At 36.3% G+C, this 20,490-nt stretch overlaps 1 protein-coding gene across 2 annotated transcripts in view; it reads right to left on the bottom strand.

The window, feature by feature from the left end:
- Window positions 1-20,490, bottom strand: part of PRKCE (protein kinase C epsilon) — a 287,638-nt gene that overhangs the window by 93,559 nt on the left and 173,589 nt on the right. For both annotated transcript variants that reach the window (XM_054629818.2, XM_077175832.1), the window contains exons 3-10: window positions 18,049-18,208; window positions 16,822-16,856; window positions 15,271-15,356; window positions 13,447-13,579; window positions 10,473-10,615; window positions 9,221-9,317; window positions 7,505-7,719; window positions 6,091-6,264 (exon numbers count right to left, since the gene is read on the bottom strand). In XM_054629818.2, coding sequence (XP_054485793.1) covers window positions 6,091-6,264; window positions 7,505-7,719; window positions 9,221-9,317; window positions 10,473-10,615; window positions 13,447-13,579; window positions 15,271-15,356; window positions 16,822-16,856; window positions 18,049-18,208 — 1,043 coding nt within the window. The remainder of the gene's footprint in view (window positions 1-6,090; window positions 6,265-7,504; window positions 7,720-9,220; window positions 9,318-10,472; window positions 10,616-13,446; window positions 13,580-15,270; window positions 15,357-16,821; window positions 16,857-18,048; window positions 18,209-20,490) is intronic.

Here is a 20,490-nt window from a genome sequence, read left to right on the forward strand (position 1 = left end):
TTAGCTCTACCTGTTATCCTAAAAACCTCCTGCCTGCACATGATCAGATCAGGATTAAAATCCTGACGCTGAATTTTACACTTGGCTGCACTAAGATGTCTTTAACACAGTGAACTACTGACATAGTTAACTCTAAAACCCTAACAAGGTTAAAAAAGAAGCCAGCACGAACTGCAGCTTGCCCTCACCTATTCCATGCCGGCAGTCGCAGAATCCTGGCCACAGCCGCTGACTCAGGAATATTCCTGGGATTGTCGAGGCCTCAGCTGGTTACAGCAAAGCAATCCATGGAGCTGCAGCTGCAGCACTCACTTGGACACATGCAAACTAGGAACAAGCCCCAGCTTTGAGAGGGTGTGAAAGAGTCCCGTTCAGTTTGGGTGCCACATGACAAAAGAAAAGTCCTTCCTGTCTGAAAGGGGAGCATTTAGACTCCTCTGATTGATACTGGAGGAGTAATTTCTCCTGTGGGCCCTTGATGAGCCTAGCTGCACTGCTAGCCTGACTTGAAGTTTAACACTGAAGGGACTGATGTGAACAATGAATCTTCAGTGAGCTAACCAGGCTTTAATAATCCTTCAAGAGCAATAGCAATAACTGAGCTGCATAATAGCAAGTTTCCCAAAATGGGGTCATCATGCTGGAAACAGGGGCTTGTGTGTGTGAGAGAGACAATGATTACAGTATTTAATCATCACCTTCACTGTTCCAACTATTCTTTACCATAGTGTCTACTCTCAGACAATCCAGTGACCATGGTCAGTGCATCCACACTGGGTAGCAGTCACTGGGAAAGCTAAATTTAACATATACACGATACAAATTTCTGAAAAATCTTATTCTGCCAAAATTGAGTATATTTACAAAACTTCTTAACTGTATGATATACAAAACACCACCAGGTACTATTCTAACTTCAAGTGCTTCAGGAAATACTTTGAAGAAAAAGTCAAAATCAATATATTTTAATTTCTTATGGCATGAACTGCCTGTCCATACCATAAGAAAATAAAATATACTGATTTTGACCTTTTCTATTTTTAAATTTCAAATCCTGTGTTCCAAAACAGATTTGTAATTTAAAAATACCTACTATCGTACATATTCTGTGTATGTACATATATAGAAACACAAGTAAAAAAAATATTTAAATTAGGTTTGAATATAAATGTGTATAAATGTATACAAATAGCTACCATAATAGAAACAGTATAAATAACATCACTCTATGCTGACCTACAATTTTATTCTTTTTTACCATAGCTAAGACTTATCTTTAAGAAACCTTTGTCAATAATTTTATATTTAAATTGTATTAAAATATTTTAGCATTAAGATAGCTAAAAATACAGGGGTTAATTTAGTCTTTTGTCTCACACATACAAATCCACTGAAGCAGGGATAATAACGAACAGAATTGGGCCCTAAAAAGTTCTAATTTGACACTAATCAGTAATAAAAGGCAATGCAAACTTGTGTTAAACTGATTACACCCCTATAGCAATATCTGTATAATGGCTTTAGCTGCTTAGCAACAAAAGTACAAGAATACCAGATAAAATGGATTATAAGCTCTGATTAGTCCCAGATGAATGTAACAGTGGCAAGTCAGTTGGGTTAATTTGCACTGTATATCATAAACGACACTCCTGTGAGCTATAATGGCAGAAGATGTTCAATTTTTTTGGGTACAAATACCCATAAAAGAAATAAGACTTTATTTAACCTTACCAATGACAGCTTTGGTCACATACTACAAGGATTCTTCCTAAATTAACTTAGAAAACATGACTTAGAGAAATCATATGCATGATGATTGTCTTTCCCTTTTTCTTTTTTGTTCTACAGTTTCTTACAAAATCAATCACCTTTCCACTGGACTTGCAAACCCTTTTTGGAAATATTTAAATACAAGCCATAGTGGAAGGAAAACTAGTTACTCTGGGTTTTTAGAGGGGTCTGATGTAGAAAGAGGTTCAGGGGTTTTTCAGAAGAACAAAGGGACATCATGACAGCTGAAATGGAAAAGGACATCCTGAATTTCAGCTTTGTAAACACCAGACTTCTAGCATTACTCAGAGTGTGCTAGGTGCAGTGCAAACAGCAGAAAGGAGTAACACCTGAACACAGAACTCACAATGGAGGATAAAGCAGCAGTGAGCCCCCAGGTAGCATGGAACAGTTAAGGGATCAGCACACTCACACTGGGGTCACTACAGCCCCTTCTCCATGTCCCCCTGCCATGTCACATGGCTGATCTCCGCCTTACAACACCACAACACAGGAAAGAAGGGAATGGCCTTGCAGGTCAGCCCAGGTGCTAGGCTATGGATACATACACTGATTTTAACACTGAAAGGAAGAGGGGGTGGCACAAGTCTGACTATTCAGCTGTAGTAACTGACTTTGTCTACCCTTCATTTAACTACTTGTTTCCTCTAAGAGAAATTGCTATAATGTTGACTAAGCGTCCTTCACAAGTTCTGCTGCTCTATCGTTCAACAGGAACACTTTTGTGCACTAAAAATACTCTCTACTATGTCTGTTGAACACAGTGTCATGAAAAGAGAAGGTGAGCACTATTTTAAAATTTATCTCATTGTGTGAAGTTGGATTAAAAAATCAAATGGCAGATGTTAAAAGCAGCAGCTCTCCAGTCTTCTAATTTTATACTGAATTATCATAATAAAGCTTTCACTGCCTTAAATAATTTAAACCTCATTTTATTTCTTAAGTATTTATTAGGATAATTCATCAAAAATTATAGGTTGTGCACATACATGTGTATGCATCTCATAGGGTAGAGGTCTAGAACATTTTAAGTACTTACAAAGAAAGTTGACAGGGGTGTAGGAGGAATTAAGTGAAGCTACTTATATTTTCTAGACCTTTCCATAAAAAGCACTTTAATTCTCACAGTTCAGAAACATCCAACTGAATGAAGACAAGGAAGTCTTTAGAGAAAACATGTCTAGAAACACTTAAATCCCCTTTGTCAGACACTTGACTGAAGCATTACCAATAAAACCTCATGGTAATACTGTTCCATAGTTGATCCCTGAAGCGGGCTACGATCTGGGAGGGAAGAGGACACTGAAGAGGGGACCTGGGAAGCATCAGATTCCTGCCAGGTAAGATACTCCTTACTGAAAAGTCAAGGGACCAACACATGAAAAAAGAGAAGATATGAGGAAGAGTGGAAACAAAATTAAACCTTGAAAATGTCCTATGTTTTCTCAATACCTTTATTGAGAAAACAATACCTACACAATGAAGTCCTGAATAAACCAAAGATGGTGATCAGCAAAGGTCAATTGTTACAAAAATGCTCTACCCTGTATGCTAGGCCTTGGGCAGGTTCTGCCATGGGAGTGCCAAATACAGAATGCAGCATTCATCGTTCATATTCCTACTGAGAGACCACAGGCAAAACACAACTCAAATATCTGAACATGCTGACAGACACAGTGACCATACCCTGGCAAAACCACACCCTGCCATAGGGTAAGAGTGTTGAAAAATACTGTCCAAGGGTGACACAGGTTTACAAGATATGTTGCACTAAAAGAGTTAAGCTCCTTCCACATAAAAATCCAGATCAGCTGATGCCCTGCCTGTAGGTTTTACCTTCTTTCTGATGTGTAGGACCGGGTTGTGGAGCTCATTCCTCAAACTATTGCAGACAAAACATCCTGTATCAGCTTTACACACTTTATGCCAAGCTTTGGAACTCTCTCAACTTCCGGGTCACTGAAGAAGATTTCAAAACTATTCCTGAAGTACAATACTTAAAAAAATTTATATATTTTTTAATAGATCTAAAATGTTGATGGGGGCAGGGGGCAGTAGTGGCTCGTTCTTTGATGGGCTTTAAGCAAATTTGTTTGATCAAAGTTTGCTTTTGTATTAAGCAGGAACATGAGAAATACCAGTCCCAAGAGTATTTCTTTAAAGTAAGGAAGCTAGATGGAATTGTTAAAAGAAATTAGATATATAGGGCTAAAACCACACATATAATGTGTGCATAGATATGTGTACATTAAGGTACATTATATGTGCACATTATATATGTGCATATAATGTATGACATATAATATATGTCAGTGTTAGCATTATTTGGCACAATTTCTGTATTCCAAAGTAATTTAAAATATTATCCCTTACTTGCCATGATAATAATAGATTCATTCAGCAAGTGACACTAATGAAAAGCCTGCTCCATGTAAAAAATAAATAATACTGAAATGTACTTACTGTAAAAAGCATATTAGGCAAATTTTCTGCAGTGTCTTCAGCTGATTACTGAAGGACAACACTGCAGCACAAAAAGTCAACCTTCTACATCTGCATTTTTGTGGAAGAGGAACAAAGCAAGTAATCTCATTACATAAAGACAACCTCTGAGTGCTTTGACAATGGATACTGACTCAACCTTCCCATTAAGTCTGGGTGTATACGACAAATACGCTCTACTTGAAATGTAAAATTTAATTCCAGCATGATCACTTCAGGGACCAGTTCTGCAAAGTACAGCCACCATGCCATGGCATGCAATAGCAGTGTAAGTAACTATATACTACTGTGAAACACACTTAAAACTTATTGTACTACAGCCTTTGTCTCAATGAAGCTATTTTAACCACAGAATATGTTTGTTCAAGCAAGTTTCTCTACCTGTTTTTCTACTGAGCCTGAGAAAATCATTCAGTGACTAATTTACTTGCTACAGTTTCATTTGTTGCCATTCATAAATCATGTGGACTATTAGCAGACATACTGCTTTTGCTTTTTCATATATTTTGGTGTTTGGTATTTTCATTCCTTTAGAAAGAATTATTTGTAAATTGTTCATAGGACATGCTCAAGAAAACCCTTCAATTTTTCAACTGTGGATTTTTAATTTGATTAGGCATCACTAGGTGTAGTTTTGATTGTTTGATAAGAGACATTGGCCTACAACTTGTAACTATAAACCACTTCAGTATGACTTCTTTTGAGCTCAAGAAAAGCCACAAACTGCAGTTTTTCTCTGTTAAGAGATCTAGGAAGAGAGAAGGCAGTGAGAAAAACTTGTGAATATCTTTGATGAATGGCTTTGGAGAGCAAGGAGGAAGGCAGAAGGCATGGTACAAAAGAGAGAAGAGCAGACCAAAAATACAAAAGGAAAGGAATCTCCAGGAAATCAGAGGAGTAGCAGGAGAATCTTCTGTCATAATTTACTTAATGTACTACTGATCTTTACCAATGTTCTGACACATGATTCACATCAGGCTGGTGATATATTTATTTACACTCCAAGCAGTGCACTCAGTCCTAAAAGTCCCTTTCTGCTCACAGAGTTTATATCTCACCCCACTACAATCCCTTAATAACTTCTTTCATCTGAAACAACATGCTTAATTCAAGTTATAAATTTTAAAATAATATGTTGAAACATTTTAAGAGTATGTTCACACATATAATAAAATTCTGAACGTGAAACACCCTCCACAGACATACATGCCTTCCTGGGCCACTACTCTGTGCCAACTTCAAAGCATATAAAATCCTAGTACATTTTCACTATTTTAAGAACTGCATAAACCTATTGTTTGCTGTTTCTATATTCAAGCCACTATAATCTTGATCCTGCTAGCCATTTTCCTATGGCTTTCCCACTGTATTATTTATCTTTCCTAACAATTTTTCTGGAAGATCTTTTAGTCATTGCTTTTCTGCAATTCTACACACAAGTATTCCACACTGAATGCTCAAAACATTTGTACTTAATTCAACAAGTGATACACCCTACTAATGTACCAAAGAAACAGAAAATGGCACCTCAGTAGATGCCATTTTTGTGCATTTTATGCATGTGGATTTAAAAATTTTTTTAACTGATTTACTGCCATCTCCTGGTACTTACAAGGTAATAGTAGTTATGCTTTTCAGCAGCAGCCAGTAGTCCTGTAAAATGCCACTGAAATGCCAAAAAACTTACCAGAAATATTTTCAAAATATTGCTGTACTCTTAATGCTGTTTTCTTTCAATCTGGAAATAATCAATGTTATTCCTTGGGCAGAAACTGGTAAAAGACTCATGTAGCTTACCTTTGTCTGGAAGCAGCAGTAAAGTTGTGTTAAATATGGATGTTTCCGTGCTAATGCCAGAATTCTCTTTTCTGTCATTGTACAGTCTACATCATCATCTTGAAGTATGACATCTTTCTTCAAGACTTTCACTGCATATACTTCATCTTTTCCTTTTAGCTCAGCTAACATTACCTAAACCAAAGAAAAATTCTCTTTACATGTGAACAACAGATGCCATAAATGCAGGGTTTCATATGAGTCTGACTGCACTGAAAATAGAAAGACAGTTACATACTTGCCTTACTTGACAGTTACATACTTTACATAAAGCTGCAATTTATAAAATAAAAAGTAAAGTGTTGTAATTCTAGAAGCATATACCTCTGGTATTATTTAAATTTGATACAGAATGTATCTGTTCTGTTTGTTAGTTAAGTATCTTAATGAGTACCTATTAGTGAGGTCTCAAAAACTAAGCAAGGAAGGAAGTTGATGTAAAACAGAAATTTATTTCCCGCTTTTATCTCCCACTTCTGGTAGTGAGATTTGAGTGTGATGGACTTTGTATACAATCCAAAGTTACCATTCCAGCTACTTTCAAGTTGTTGATTTTAACTACTACTATTGTTTAAGGTTCAGGCCCTATATTCTGTTTAAGGTCACTTCTGGCTTGGAGCCAGGATAATCTTCAGAGAAAGGATTAGAACACAGGGACACAAAAGATCTGTTTCAGCCCTGTTCCCTGCATGTGAAGTTCCCGTAATATCAAGGAAGGAAGAGTGTACTTCTTAAACAGATTCATATTTCACTCCACCTCTTTGATTCCATGGTGCACAGCAGTGTGGCAAGAAAACCTGTAAGCCTTGTAAAGACAGCAATGTCCCTTTCACCCTCACCAATTCCCTACTATGGGAGCTCTGGCGAGTTACATCTCTGCTGCCTACACTGTATTTTGGGCAGCTGTCTGAGCCCCGTCATATCTGAGTGGAGATGCTTCAGTTCTGCTTCCTCCAGCACTGAACACACCCACTGAGGAAAAACAAGTATGCACAATATTCTGTGAAATAAGTAAACTTGAACTGGGAATTATTAAGAAAGTGAATTAGCCCCACAGCATTACTCCTGTCCTGACTTTTCCTGCTTGACCACAAGCAATTTTGTTGAACAGTATGTACGTAACTCTAATAAACCACTGATATTTTGTTCCAAAAGGCTTGACTGTAGTTAACAAAGTGAGCTAAAGCACAGACAAGGCCAGCTCACCAGGAGACTGATACTTCTGATCTCTTGGGTAAAAGAAAACCCCTAGGCTGGAAGCACTTCCTGAATGTCAATATGAACACTTCCAAATTGATACAGTCATACCCACCCCTAAACACTAGGTTAAAAAAATAAAAGAAGAAAAGAAAGGTAAAAAAAAAAAGCTACCCACCTTTCCAAAGCTGCCTTTTCCTAATACTTTGATGAAGTTGAACTCTTCAAGACCTATTCTCTTGCTCTGGGCCTGTTTGACCTCCCCATTTTCACCATTCTCCCCAGGTTTGTTAAGCTGGTTGTCTGTTGATGTTGTAGCTGTTGCTCTGTGTTCCTCTCCCCGATTGTCAAAAGATAATGCTTTCCTAATATTGTTTTCCAGCTCTTTGATTTCTGTGGAAATGTGAGGAAAAGTTAGTTTTGACCAACTGTCAGAAAACCAGCCTGTGTTAGTCTGTATCAGTGTGGGAAGGGACATTCATCATCTCTGAATGCTGTGTTTAAGAGCATTCTGTGGTCAGAACACATATTTAGCAAACTGCTTCTCCACCTTACAGTAATCAGCCAAACCCCTGCTCTAACAGGAAGGGTGGCCTTTTAAAATGAACTTAAGAAGATGACATATCCAAAACTTGAAAGATAAGTCAGAATAGTAGCCAAATAGTTGTTCTAGTGACTTTGGGTGTTCCTGTACCACAGAGAAGCACTTGGTTTTGAATATCCCTATCTTCCTGTAGCACTTACTCATCTTCCTGCTTAAGTATTTTAAAGCTGTGTCTCCAAAAGTTCAAAGGACAGTTGAGCGTCCCAGTCCTTGAAGTCAACATGAATGGAGCATCTTATTCAGCTCCAGCTGTTATCAGATGCCTGCCAATAAAGTGTTTGACCATTTCCTAGTGCTGCTTCAAGCAGCAATTGTGTAGATCTGCTAAATGGTTCTGAAGGCTTCTCAGTGTTAAAGACAGAGAGTCCTGGTGACTAACACTCCTCAGGGTCTGCCCCAGGCTCCTGCATGGTACTTCTACCTGATGGCCTTGGAAGCAACAACTTTACTGCACAGCTATAAAGGTCAAATTAAAGAGAGAATTTAGACAAATTCCTTGTTCTTATTTTGAACAAAGCATCAGATAGTTTTTAAAATAATGATTTTATGAAAACAATGTTTTGTGAAACCAAAAGGTTGACAAATTTAAATCAGTTCTGGATTCAGAGGTCACAGATTCCTAATTTTTAAAAACAATTCAATCAGACTCAAAAAATGCTCTTGAAATACACATTCTGTCTATCAGCTGCTCAGCTCAATGAAATCAGGTCATATCAGTGAAAATTAAAATGCCTGTGTCCCAATCTCTGCATAAAATAAATTGCTGAAAGGAAACCTGGTTTTAAGAAGCCTCTAGAGATCACATGGACACGCCAGCATAGCCTGTCTAGATGGAAGTTTTTATTATTACAAATATTCAACATGGAATTACAAGGAGTCAATTTTCTCTCAAAAATTTATTAACAGATGAGTTTTCAGGTAAATAAAGGCTCTCTCTCAAGTTCTGTGTTACTATTTAAAACATTTTCCAGTCTTCCAACAGAATATATAAACTACTTCCATAAATATATTTTGTTTACAAGGACCCATGGAGTAAACTTAATAATATCTAAAGATGACAGTTTTATAATTTTCTCTTCAAAAAGCCACCTAATTTCACAGATTTAAATTAAATGAGAAACAGGCTTTTTAAAAAAGATTTTACAGCTCATAACTTTAAATGCTTCAATTTCTGGTGGTAACTGCTTTATTGATTTGCATCTACAGAGGCTCATGATCATAGATTCTTTTTTACTCCAGGAAAATGTGTGACAAAATATGTTAGATAGGAAATAAAAAGATCTGTTTGACCTTGATCACATGGAGATGTTGGTGCTGATTTCGACCTATCTTCTTCTGATGACGCGCATCCTGGAACTGGCGGTTGAGTCTCTGCGCCTGCAATTAGCTAAGAACAATTCCAAAAGGGGTGATCTTCCTCTGCCATGAGGAAATTTAATTCAGCAACTTTAGTTCAAAAGTAGAACTATGAAAGAAAGTGAAAATCTTCTATCCATATGGATTCTCACTGGCAGAACCTCAGCCATACAGGAGATGGCATCACACAAAATGGAAGCCATGGTACAAAGAGAGAAAAACCAGGCAACTGAAATGAAAGCAGGTTCTTAAGGTGAAATAAATGTAGTGTATATACCCAGTGAGTGGGAAAGTTTTGAGAAGCCACTATGAGTCTGTAAATTCATCCAGTAAATACATTTAACTGCAATATGTATCAGCAAGCACTTCAAACTACCTCATGCAGTAACAACATGACAACACCTTTTCCCAGGAGTGGCAGATCAATTAACTCATCCTCAAGTTTCCTACATTTCTGTAATGTTTTGAAACAGCTTACAGGGGATCCCAGTGTGCAGTAAGCAGGAAAATGAACAGAAGCAACAGTCAATGTTTAAAGAAATTATGGCACAAAATGCCTTTTTCTGTGAGACCAATGGGTCTGCTGTGACAATCATGCAAACAGAGACACAAAGTGTGGACTCGTTCTCATCCAGGATACACATCATCACTCAGGTATAACCCCATCAGTTTTGGATGTACTTGGGAGGACCTATGCTTTTTATTTCTACAACAGCCTGGTTATTCCTACAAAAATCATGATAACTCCAGAACTGTAATCAGGCAAACACCTCCTCTTCAGGAGAATCAGCACATTGCTTGTTTATCAACATTTACAACACTATGGAGTAGTGCTGTCTGCCAATCAATCAATGAATCAATTATTCAATGCCTATTCTGAGCCATAACAGGCACTTATAACTATTGCCAGACATTGTCTGTCTGTCAAAAGTCCTTCCTCAAAATCCTTCCAGAAGTTATAGACACAAGATCTGCAACATTGTACCAGGTCAACATAAATTTCATAGCTAAGTTCAGAATAGGTGATTTACCCTTACAGACAAAACTTGAAGTCTTAGGTCTGTACTGACATATAAAAAAATTACTGTGCAAGTCATTAGAGTAGGATTGAATTCCAACTAATGAAGTTACAATACAGTCATACTTCTCTGATTTTTTAAAATGTGACAATATATAGTAAAATTACCTTTTTCCTCCTTTGCCCACTATTAGTGATCTTATCTGGAGTGACTCCAAGATCTGCAAGTACTTTAGCTATGCCTCTAGCATCCACTCCACAGTTTGGTGCCACATTTGTTTCACAGCGTCGATGTACATTCATCTTGCAAACTGCAATGAAATACACAGTAATACAGTAAATTAAATACTATCTTGGCACACATTTGCCTTACCTAAACCTATCAATAACTTTTTCAAATAAATACAATCTCACTAAGAAAGCACTCAGCTGAATTTGAAGGTATACTTCAATGCTAAAGTTATTAACGTGATTATCATTATTCTGATATGATAATGTAGAGTTGTATTTCCATACAGTGCTCAGAACAGACACAAGAATAAATAAAACTATCATATAATCCTGTAACTCTTAAATTAATTTGAATTAGAAGAACTCAGAGCTTGGATTTTAACTGTCCACTATGGAAAGCACAACATTAAATCCTCATGTATTATTGCTTCTTACACTATTTTACTGAAGTAGATTAGCTTCTAGTGTAGGCAGCCATAAAACTGACAGCACTTTAAATTTTAATAAAAATTAAGGGTTAAACACCTACTTTATTTATATGGCAATCCTGTTACTAAGCTCATTCCCTTAAATCTCCTGAAACTATTATATTATTATGAGGAGACGAAAAAGGTTACTTTGCTTCCAGATTATGGGGCAGAGGCAAGAACACAGCTCCATTAAAACTCGTGGAGTGTGGATTTGTTAGGAGCAGATGACATATTTTATCTGAGACTTCAGTGCCCTCTTGTGGACCAAGGCATAAAGAGAGCACAGCTCCAAGTGTGATTAAATCCTAGACTAATATTCAATTGTTCAAATTTCTCACTTTATTTTTTAGAGAAAAGGAAATTATAAAAATATGTATTATTTGTAAAGTAACATTTAATTATATTTTTCATCAACAAAGCTTTCATTGTACAGCCCTTAAAGAAAAAAACCACATTTGCCACTTAGAGTATACCAAGGCACTGAATCTGGCCATAACCATGCACTTCAGAAAGCTGGTGACTTTCCTTTTTAAATATGTTTTAGCTCACAAGAAGAGCAAAAAGAAACAGCTAAACATGGCATTTTCAATGAATGTATATTCAGTGACAAAATGTCAGCAGTAGGTCTAACGTTTGAGCTAGGAACCATAGAAGTGGACATTGAGGAGCCAAACTGCTTGAAATAGCAGGAAAATTTTGTGCAGTCCCACTTTATGTATGTATTTTACAAAATACATACATAAAGTGGGACTGCACAAAATTTTCCTGCTGTAAAAAGATGCACAGGAATAACCAGTGAAAAAAAACCTGAAGAAGAATAAATCTGTGTTATATGCTCCTCACGGTGTTAATAACCACACTGGGCAAGGAAGTATGCCTCTGAAGAAGCACTTGTTAAAGAGAGAAAACCAAGCACAGAGAAAATGATGTTTTCAGTTCAGTTGAGTTCTAGATTTCATGCAGAGAACACTGCATTTTTATTGGCAATAATTTTATGAACAGGGAGAAAGCAACATAGACTCTCTGCACTATTGTTTCTATGCATCTGCTACACAGTATGAGAAACAACAGTTAAGACCAAATGAACAGTATGGTACTTGAGTTAGAATATGAAAGAGAACTCATGAATGTCCAGGTTAGGTAGAGAGATACTATAACTCTGGATTAAAAAAAAAAAAAAAAAAGGAGGAAAAAGCCCAGATTTAATTGAAAAGTCTTCACCGAATACATCTCCATCATAATTAAGACAGCATTTGAGAAAAATCTTCAATAGTTGCAAAGTAACAGCATTTAGAGCCTAAGATGTCCTCACTGTTCACTGGCTGGAACCACAAAGGAAGGCTTGTTCTTCAGAAGTCTCACTGGGTATAACTTTGCTGTGAAAGAAATCTCTTCTTTCCCTTGCTACTCAGCAATTTATGACATGAAACATCAGGTCTGACCTTCACCTATAGTTATGTGTCACCCTAAGTACTGCAAAGGATATATTTTTATAGATAATATATTTATACATGTGACCCCATGTTTCTGCTGTTGAGAAGTGTACATGATTTTTGTATTTATGAAGATGGACCTATCCATTAAGTTCCTAAGGCATAACAAAATGAAAATGCTTATTATTCCATTAGGCACTACTTTCTAAGAACCTGACAATAATTTCCTTCATTACATCATTTCCTTCCACCTACAAATGAAGTATTTTATAAAGTATTTCTAAAATATTACTTTGGTTTACAATTGTTTGTACTCTTTTCTCACCCTTTACATAGATGTGCTTGAAACAACGAGATACAGAACCCAACATTTTGGACAACTAAAATGACACAAATGCACCTCCTAGCCTTATTTTCACATACAGATCCTGTACAGAGTACATAGTCCTTAAGTGGCAGAACATAATGAATCCTTTATTCATTATGGATATAATTTTCTGGAATAGAGGGGCTAAGCAGATCATCACAAAGGATGATTTAGCTGGGTATGAGAATACCTCATATTCTGGACATAGGCACACAGGATTGGTTCTACCTACTCTAACCAATACAAACCAGCAATTTTTGAAAATGGTATTAAAGGGAAAAGTAGATGGAATACTGATGTTTAAAAAGTTTACCAAACTGAAAACACAAAAGGCATATAAACTGAAGATACATAAATTGTCATGCCCATCATTTTCTGTTAACTTCTCATATCCTGCATGGGATTTAACCTACACAGGAGTGAGTGCAAAATGTGTTTCTTAATGTCTGACCTCTGCATCTGTTACTAACTGGTGCTGCCAACAGGGTAAGGACCGTGTTCTAACCATGATGGAAATCCTTACATTACTCCGTTACTTATTTTCTGTTTACTTCTGTACATGCTGACATAGTGACTTGAAGTCTTTCCAAGTCTCCAAGTCACTCACAAAGAAAAAGAAAAGCTCTGAAGTGGTGCCTTACCTTTGCATTGTAAACCTTGTCTCAAAAGACCCCAGAGCAATGAACCACAGTGGTCACAGAAGGTGGGCACTTTGTAATTGTGAATGCTGAACTTGTGAGGCATGTTGACACTGAAACGCTGGGATCCCACTTGCTGAAAAAGGACAGCACAGCATATCTCATTTTAATTCATTTCTTTGCAATCAGCGTATGCTGAGGTCCTGTTGCATTTTGAAACCACACAGAATTCAAATGATATGAAATAGATCTGTGCTCAGATGATGACCATCACATTAAATATACTCCAGAATTCTTTTCACTACTTTATCTGGGGAAAAGAGGGGGAAGGGCTGCTGTTGTCCAAGAGATAAAGACTAAAGTCTACTTCCTAGTACTTTTGGGAACAACAAATACGTAGCTATCAGGAAAGATCTCAATGTGGAAGGCAAGGAAGTCACTCCCAATTGTTTTAGGAACATGAGGCCAAACTAATACAGGACTAGAAAAAGAAATATATCATAAGCCCTTTACCTTTCCATATCCCTCTCTTCTTTGGATCATGATAATGACAATGATAACCTGTTGAGTTCAGGGATTCCAAGGTACGATTATTTACTAATTAAAGGATGTCATTGATAAGTTTTCAAAGTGGCCATTGCACTGCAGGAGATTTATTTCTATGTTTTTCCTTCCCTTTTCTATTACCGCTGGCTTTTCTCCAGTGATCTAGTACCCCTTCTAAACAATGAGACCATCAGCAAAGTATGCAAGTCTCCACCAGTCTGGAGCCTGGGAATATAAGCCTGCACAAGATTTTGTATATTCCTGTGAGTACTACACAAAACCAGCACTAGCCCAACACAGTCCTTTATCACAATTGTATGCATGTGATCACATTTTGGATGTAAAATACTGATTGTGGACCAGGTGTTACAGAATGGTCCCAGTAAGGACATTGTAAGGACAATGCTAGTGAATTGCACAGAAAAAATGAGATCATGAGTTAGCGCCTCAGTCAAACTCATGCTGAAGTTTAAGGAGTAGATTACAACTGCCGTGTTACATACAACTCTGATTTGTAACTTAAAGGCAGACTTTTTCAATCACATGAATGTAGGTTTTTAATAAATAAAATTATGAAATGTAGTTTTTTGGCACAGCCAAGGAACTGTGATCATCCAATACCCCCTCACCTAAGCCTGTGGTGAAAGACAACGGGCTCTTGCTGCTGCACAAAACAACAGGCCAGTGAGCATACATTTGCTTTTCTGTTGAAGCACAACCCAAAAACTTCTGTGTAAGGAAAAGCATTTGCTACTTATAGCTGAGGGCTGAAACTATTAAAAAAAAACCAAACCATTTTGACAGTTTGGATGTAGTCTTTGTTGAGGTGAGCCTTTGCAAGCAAATTCTGGTCAGTTGTCTGTGTTGGTGTCAGATACCCACCCAAGCATCCCAGCTCTCTGATCAGCCACTGATGCTCAGCCACACAAAATGCAGCCCAGGAATGAGGGATCCCAGCCTGCTGCTTCTGAATTAAACTGATAAGAATTGTATTAACTCAGAAATGGAGAGAGAATGTTGAAAGTGAAAAGGAGTGGAAAGAGCTCTCTGAAACTTTGAGCTCAGATGTTACAAAAAGTAATCTAATTTGAAATAAGTTTCTGTATGATAATTTCCATGTAAATAAAACTGATAGCAATCTAGCATTCCAAAGTACCACAAAATGACCAGAAGGGGACAAAAAAGTCTGTAGCATCTATTGATTAAACAGAGGAGATTATATTATTTTGTACAGATCAAAGACAGAATTTTATACAGAAAAATTAATTTATAAACATTTACCTCATCGTGAGTTTCCTGTTTTTTTAAGCCAGCACACTTCGTTATTATAAGTTCATGGCATCTCTTGTGAACTACACAAGTGCAAACTAGAAAGACAAAAACAGATAAAAGAATGAGATTTCATGATGATTAATTTTAAAGCAGAAGTCTGATCTCAGAAGACTAGAACCACTGGGACTTGAAAGCGTGCAAGTGACTGGTGAGTCCTATGAAATAAATTGGTTTACAAAAACAGAAGATAATGGACTTTCAAAAGACCAAAGAATTTTAAGATAACTAAAGCACATCTGCCAAATATCTCATCTGTAAAACTACAAATTACCTTCTGAAATGTTAACCACAATTTTTCTCAATTTTTACATATGTGGTTTATCTGATGAAGTTCATGATCTCTACATTACATGAGACACAATAACAAAAACAATTCCTGTTTAAAGAGCTTTCAAAAGAAAACAGATAAGAAGATAAGTCATTGTAAAAGTCAAAAGAATAGAAAAAAAAGTCAAATATTCTTTTTGTAATGCATTATCCTAAGTTGATAGCAGTAAAAGGTTTCAGGACGCAAAAATGTTTTGCCAATATGCATCCTGATTACTTAATCAATGAATAACATTTGCAGATATGACACATAAGATGAACAATTACTAGGTCTAACATACCATAAAATTCAAGGTCATTAAGCAAAGTAAAAACCATCATAATGAAGTAACAAATTTCACTTCCTCCAGTTTTGGTTGTTGTTGTAAAAAAAAAAATTAGACCAGAAGTCAAGGTACCTCTCCAGATACCTCTGTGTGTTAATACAGTAATTGCTATTATAGCATGTAAAGATCTATAAAAAATGGCATTTACATATTTACTATGAGATTTAATACAGTAATTATTATTAAAACATGTAAAGCTCTATTAAAAAAAATGGCACTTACTTATTTAAAATGAGATTGCAGCAAGTCTTTTGTAACTGAAAAATCATCACTAACTTGGTGGTTTCTACTTGTTAGATGAGAGTTAAGTACTAACACATCATCCCAAGAGGCATAAAGAAGTAGGAGTACAAGAAATTGAATTGAAAAATGAGAGATGAAAATGAAGCACTTGTGCAGTCTTTGCTATAACCTTCTCTAATGATGACCTCTATAATTATCTCATCTATTTAAACTACAGTCTTCACAATTACCTGGAATTTTTAAACACAGAATCTTAAGCAGAATAAAGAGCTCTCAATTTTAAAATGCAAGACTTGAAAAATGAAGAAGCCAAGATCCGCAGATATGGTTCCCTAGATGGATATACATGAAGATATATCTGGGATCTGATGTTCAGGGCTGTTAGCTGAGCTCCTACTTCATGTATGATGCTTAAGACCAACAGTTTTGAAAAAAATTACTGTGACTTGGTGCAAACATTGTATACTTGTTGAGACAAACTTATTCTGATCATCATGTGCTAAATACTTAGCATCGTACATTTACAGTGTCTGATAAAAATATCTTATTACTTATATAACATAATAAATATATTTAAACTGTCCTTATGTAGAGTTTCTCTTACCTTGACATTGGTATCCCTGTTTTCCTATTACACCCCTGAAAAATAATAAAGTGTTTTAGAAAATGAAGAGGAAATATTCTTAAAAATGAAAATATCTTTTCCTTCCCTTTACTAGACATGTGCATGTTTAAAGAAAGGCTTTTCATAAAAAAATCATCTGATAACTGTATGCCTGGACTGAGATCAGGTCCAAGTAGGAACATTTCAGATGCTGAGAGGCAACAGGAAAGATGAGATACCATGAGGGCAGTCAGAAGTACAGACAGATTTACTACAGGGGAACAGACAAAGCCAAAGGCTGCATGGAAAGGGGACAAAATGGTAAATCATCATCAAGCAGACCTCTAAACAGACAGATTGCATTTGTCAGTATTACTTGAAATCACCTTAGACAACACAAAATATAACCCCCAGGCAGTTTTTAGAGGAATGCAGTTGAGTTTATGCACATTTCATGTCATTTTACATTGAGAAAGACCAATTTATTACACAATCCTAAGAAATATTTACTGTTGATCACATCAGATCTTCTGTGCAAATCAGTATCTCTAGGTCTCTTTGGAAAATATCAGGATTTCCTGAAAAACAACTGAAAACTGAATGTCTCCACCACTTCTCCCTATCTGAAAATTGAAAATACTCAAATAATGCAAATAATTTCTAAAGGGGAGTTCTTGGTGTACATTGTAATAATAAAGACTCTGTACACAGAGCACCAAAATCTGTGTCATTAGAAGTTATCCATTAACTATTCCATTCCATATTCCATTAACTTCAGTAGGATGCAAAGAAATTTTGCATTTCTTAGAAGAAAGATGGTGATTCTTAATGATGTAACAAAGAATTCTGTCACTGTGACAAAATGTAAAGGTCTAATATTAAAGTCTGAATCTATACTTAGGTCTTACTAGACCTAAGTAATAATAATAGATAATAATAATAATACTAGACTGGTTATCTCCCTGGAATTTAGTGTGCATTAGATAGGGAAATATGGAACTTTGTGGCTCAAAGGAGAAGAACCCCAAATACAACCAATTCTAATACTTGTGATGGAGGTTTAACAGCCTTCTATTGTCATCTGCAATGCTGTTGTGACAGGTTCATGTCAAAATAAAGAGGAAAAGAACTACTGCTCTATACCATTTTCACTGCAGTGAAACAGGAAGGTGTGCCAACTGCCCAACTCAAAGCTGCAAAGAAGGCAAAGCCAAAGTTGCTCCATACCATATAAAGTCTCTGCAGTGTGAGCAGTATGTTGGTTGTCTAAGGTAGGTGGCCATGAACTTGTGTCCATTAACCTGATGCACCCTGCGCCGCACGGCACCCTGGCGCTTCCTGGGGCGCATCCGCTCCCGGAACACACGCTCTTCATTGTCCTTGGGGGCTGAAACACAGGGAAAAACAATCAGCACTGGCTGTCACACACACAAGTCTGGAGAAACTCAAATGCTATGCATAGGTAGATATTTTTCAAAAATAAAAATAATCCTCTGTACCCAGCAGTGCAAAATAACTTCCCTAAGTTTTGCATAATTTTTATTCATTTTTAGCAGCAATTAGCAGAGGGTAAAGGTTTTCATTGCTTAGTACACGAACTTCTAGTTCTTTTAAAGCTTCATCTGTAATTCATGTGAAATTGGGATTAAGTCCTCTACATCTTATCACTATCAAGCACACTGACAACCTCTTAACAGTAATTATACAGTTAGATTCTCCTAACAGATCAGACTTTCACCTCACTTGATCTCCAGGAGAAGAAAACAATCCCAACATCCCCATGTCCTTGTACATTCAGAAAGTGCTGATACAAGCACAAGAAAGCAGAGTAAAAATATGTATTATCAAGCAGAACAAAAAATTCCATCCAGAATTGATTACTTATTAGAATTCCTGATTGAGATCTGAGTTTCAGGCTTCAATAACCCACTTTGATACTAATAAATGCTCAGCAAAATGTTCAAAAGAAGGAAGTTGTTCTTCTTAATCAATTCCTATTCCAATTGTACATGATATTTAATGGTAGAGGAAGTATAAAATGAACTTGATATAACTCAGAGTGAAAACAAAAAAAGATTTTTTTTTTGGAAAAAGAATCTTCAGCATGCATTGGGTCTTTTTCTTAAGGTTTTCTTTTTTTTAATATCACTAACACCATCATAATATTCTGTATGCATTAAGCAAAAGCTGAGGATGAATTAGCAATGAAGAACAGTTCACAATTGTTAATGAAAAACAGATTTTACAGACATTCCCTGAGCCACTCTTGCTTTGGCAAACTAGACTATAAGACTTGGAGAGGACCATATTCAGTCACCCATTGCCAACTGAATCCATGCACTCAATACTTTGGTGCATATAACACTTTGATGTGTAGTTAATACCTGTCATTCTTGGAATTTCAGCTACCTTGAATCATTACAGTGGCCTAAAAACACCAACTTTGGTCTGCTGCAAGATTTTCTGTACATGATTGAGTTGTCCAAGCAACAGTACAGTGCCTAATAACAACACATAGAAAATTCAAAGTCTGAGAACAACTCAATGTGAAAAAAGTCTCAAATTCTTTTACAAACAATGGAATAAATCCTGTTTTGAGGGTTTTAAATATAAAACGTATTGATTAAAGAATTTCTAGAAAATTGTCTTAAATTAAACCAATGGATGGACATCTTTGGAAAAAAACAGAGCACAGATGAACAAACAGAGACCAATGTCTTTCACTGCAGAGCAAAGGCTAAACTCCTTGACGCCTTGACAGCAAATTTATTTAAGCACAGAAGAGGCCAGGCTCCATACACATTAATGTTTTACAAACACTTCATACTCAGAGTTGTTTTTCACCCTAAGATGACACATCTGTGGGATGGCCAGAGTGACACTCCTATTCTAAAGAGAGCTCTCAGTAAATAAACACAGCCTTGTACACAAGCTACCCCTTTTATTTACGCTGAAGAACAACTAAAAAGCAATGGTTGTAGGTTGCCTTTCAGTAAAGAGATAAGAAATACCAGACAGTTACCAATTATGTTTATTTTTATGCTTTCAATTTTGTTTATTTTTAGGGATTAAGCAAAACTAATGTCTAATAAATATCACAGCTCATTAAGAGAAAGGTTGTCTTCCACAAAGAACATGTAACAAATAGTTGAAAATCCAACAAAAGATTCATTTTTTCCAGCTTCTTGAATGATTTACTGACTTTACAAAGCTGCTGGAAATCTTTTAAAAGCTATTACAGGAAATAATTCTGTATTAACACAGATCTGCTCTTTCAGTTACCATCCAGATTATAGACTTTGCTACAGTATGCACAACCTGGATGTGAGAAAGTTAAAGTCCAACTCCTCTGGAAAGGTTTCCCCCAAAAAATCCAACTCTTCTGGAAAGGTTTCCGAAAAAGTTATGTGCTTTACAAAATGAACAAGATGTTCTGACAGAGCACAATACACATTTGATATGATATTCAGTCTACATTACTGGTTTTCTCATTTTTTCATCTTAAGTGCAATTCTTCACAGGTAAAGCACCTGTAATTTTACAGAGCATGTAAAATCCTCCTCTTGTTTTGGCTACATAAAAGCAATACCATGACACTGGGGTTTTTTGTTTACTTTGTTTCTACTAACAAAGTTTTAAACCTACTTTCACTGCATTAGTTTCAATTCT

Source organism: Agelaius phoeniceus, chromosome 3 (genome assembly GCF_051311805.1).
Source record: "Agelaius phoeniceus isolate bAgePho1 chromosome 3, bAgePho1.hap1, whole genome shotgun sequence".
Lineage (NCBI taxonomy): Eukaryota > Metazoa > Chordata > Aves > Passeriformes > Icteridae > Agelaius > Agelaius phoeniceus.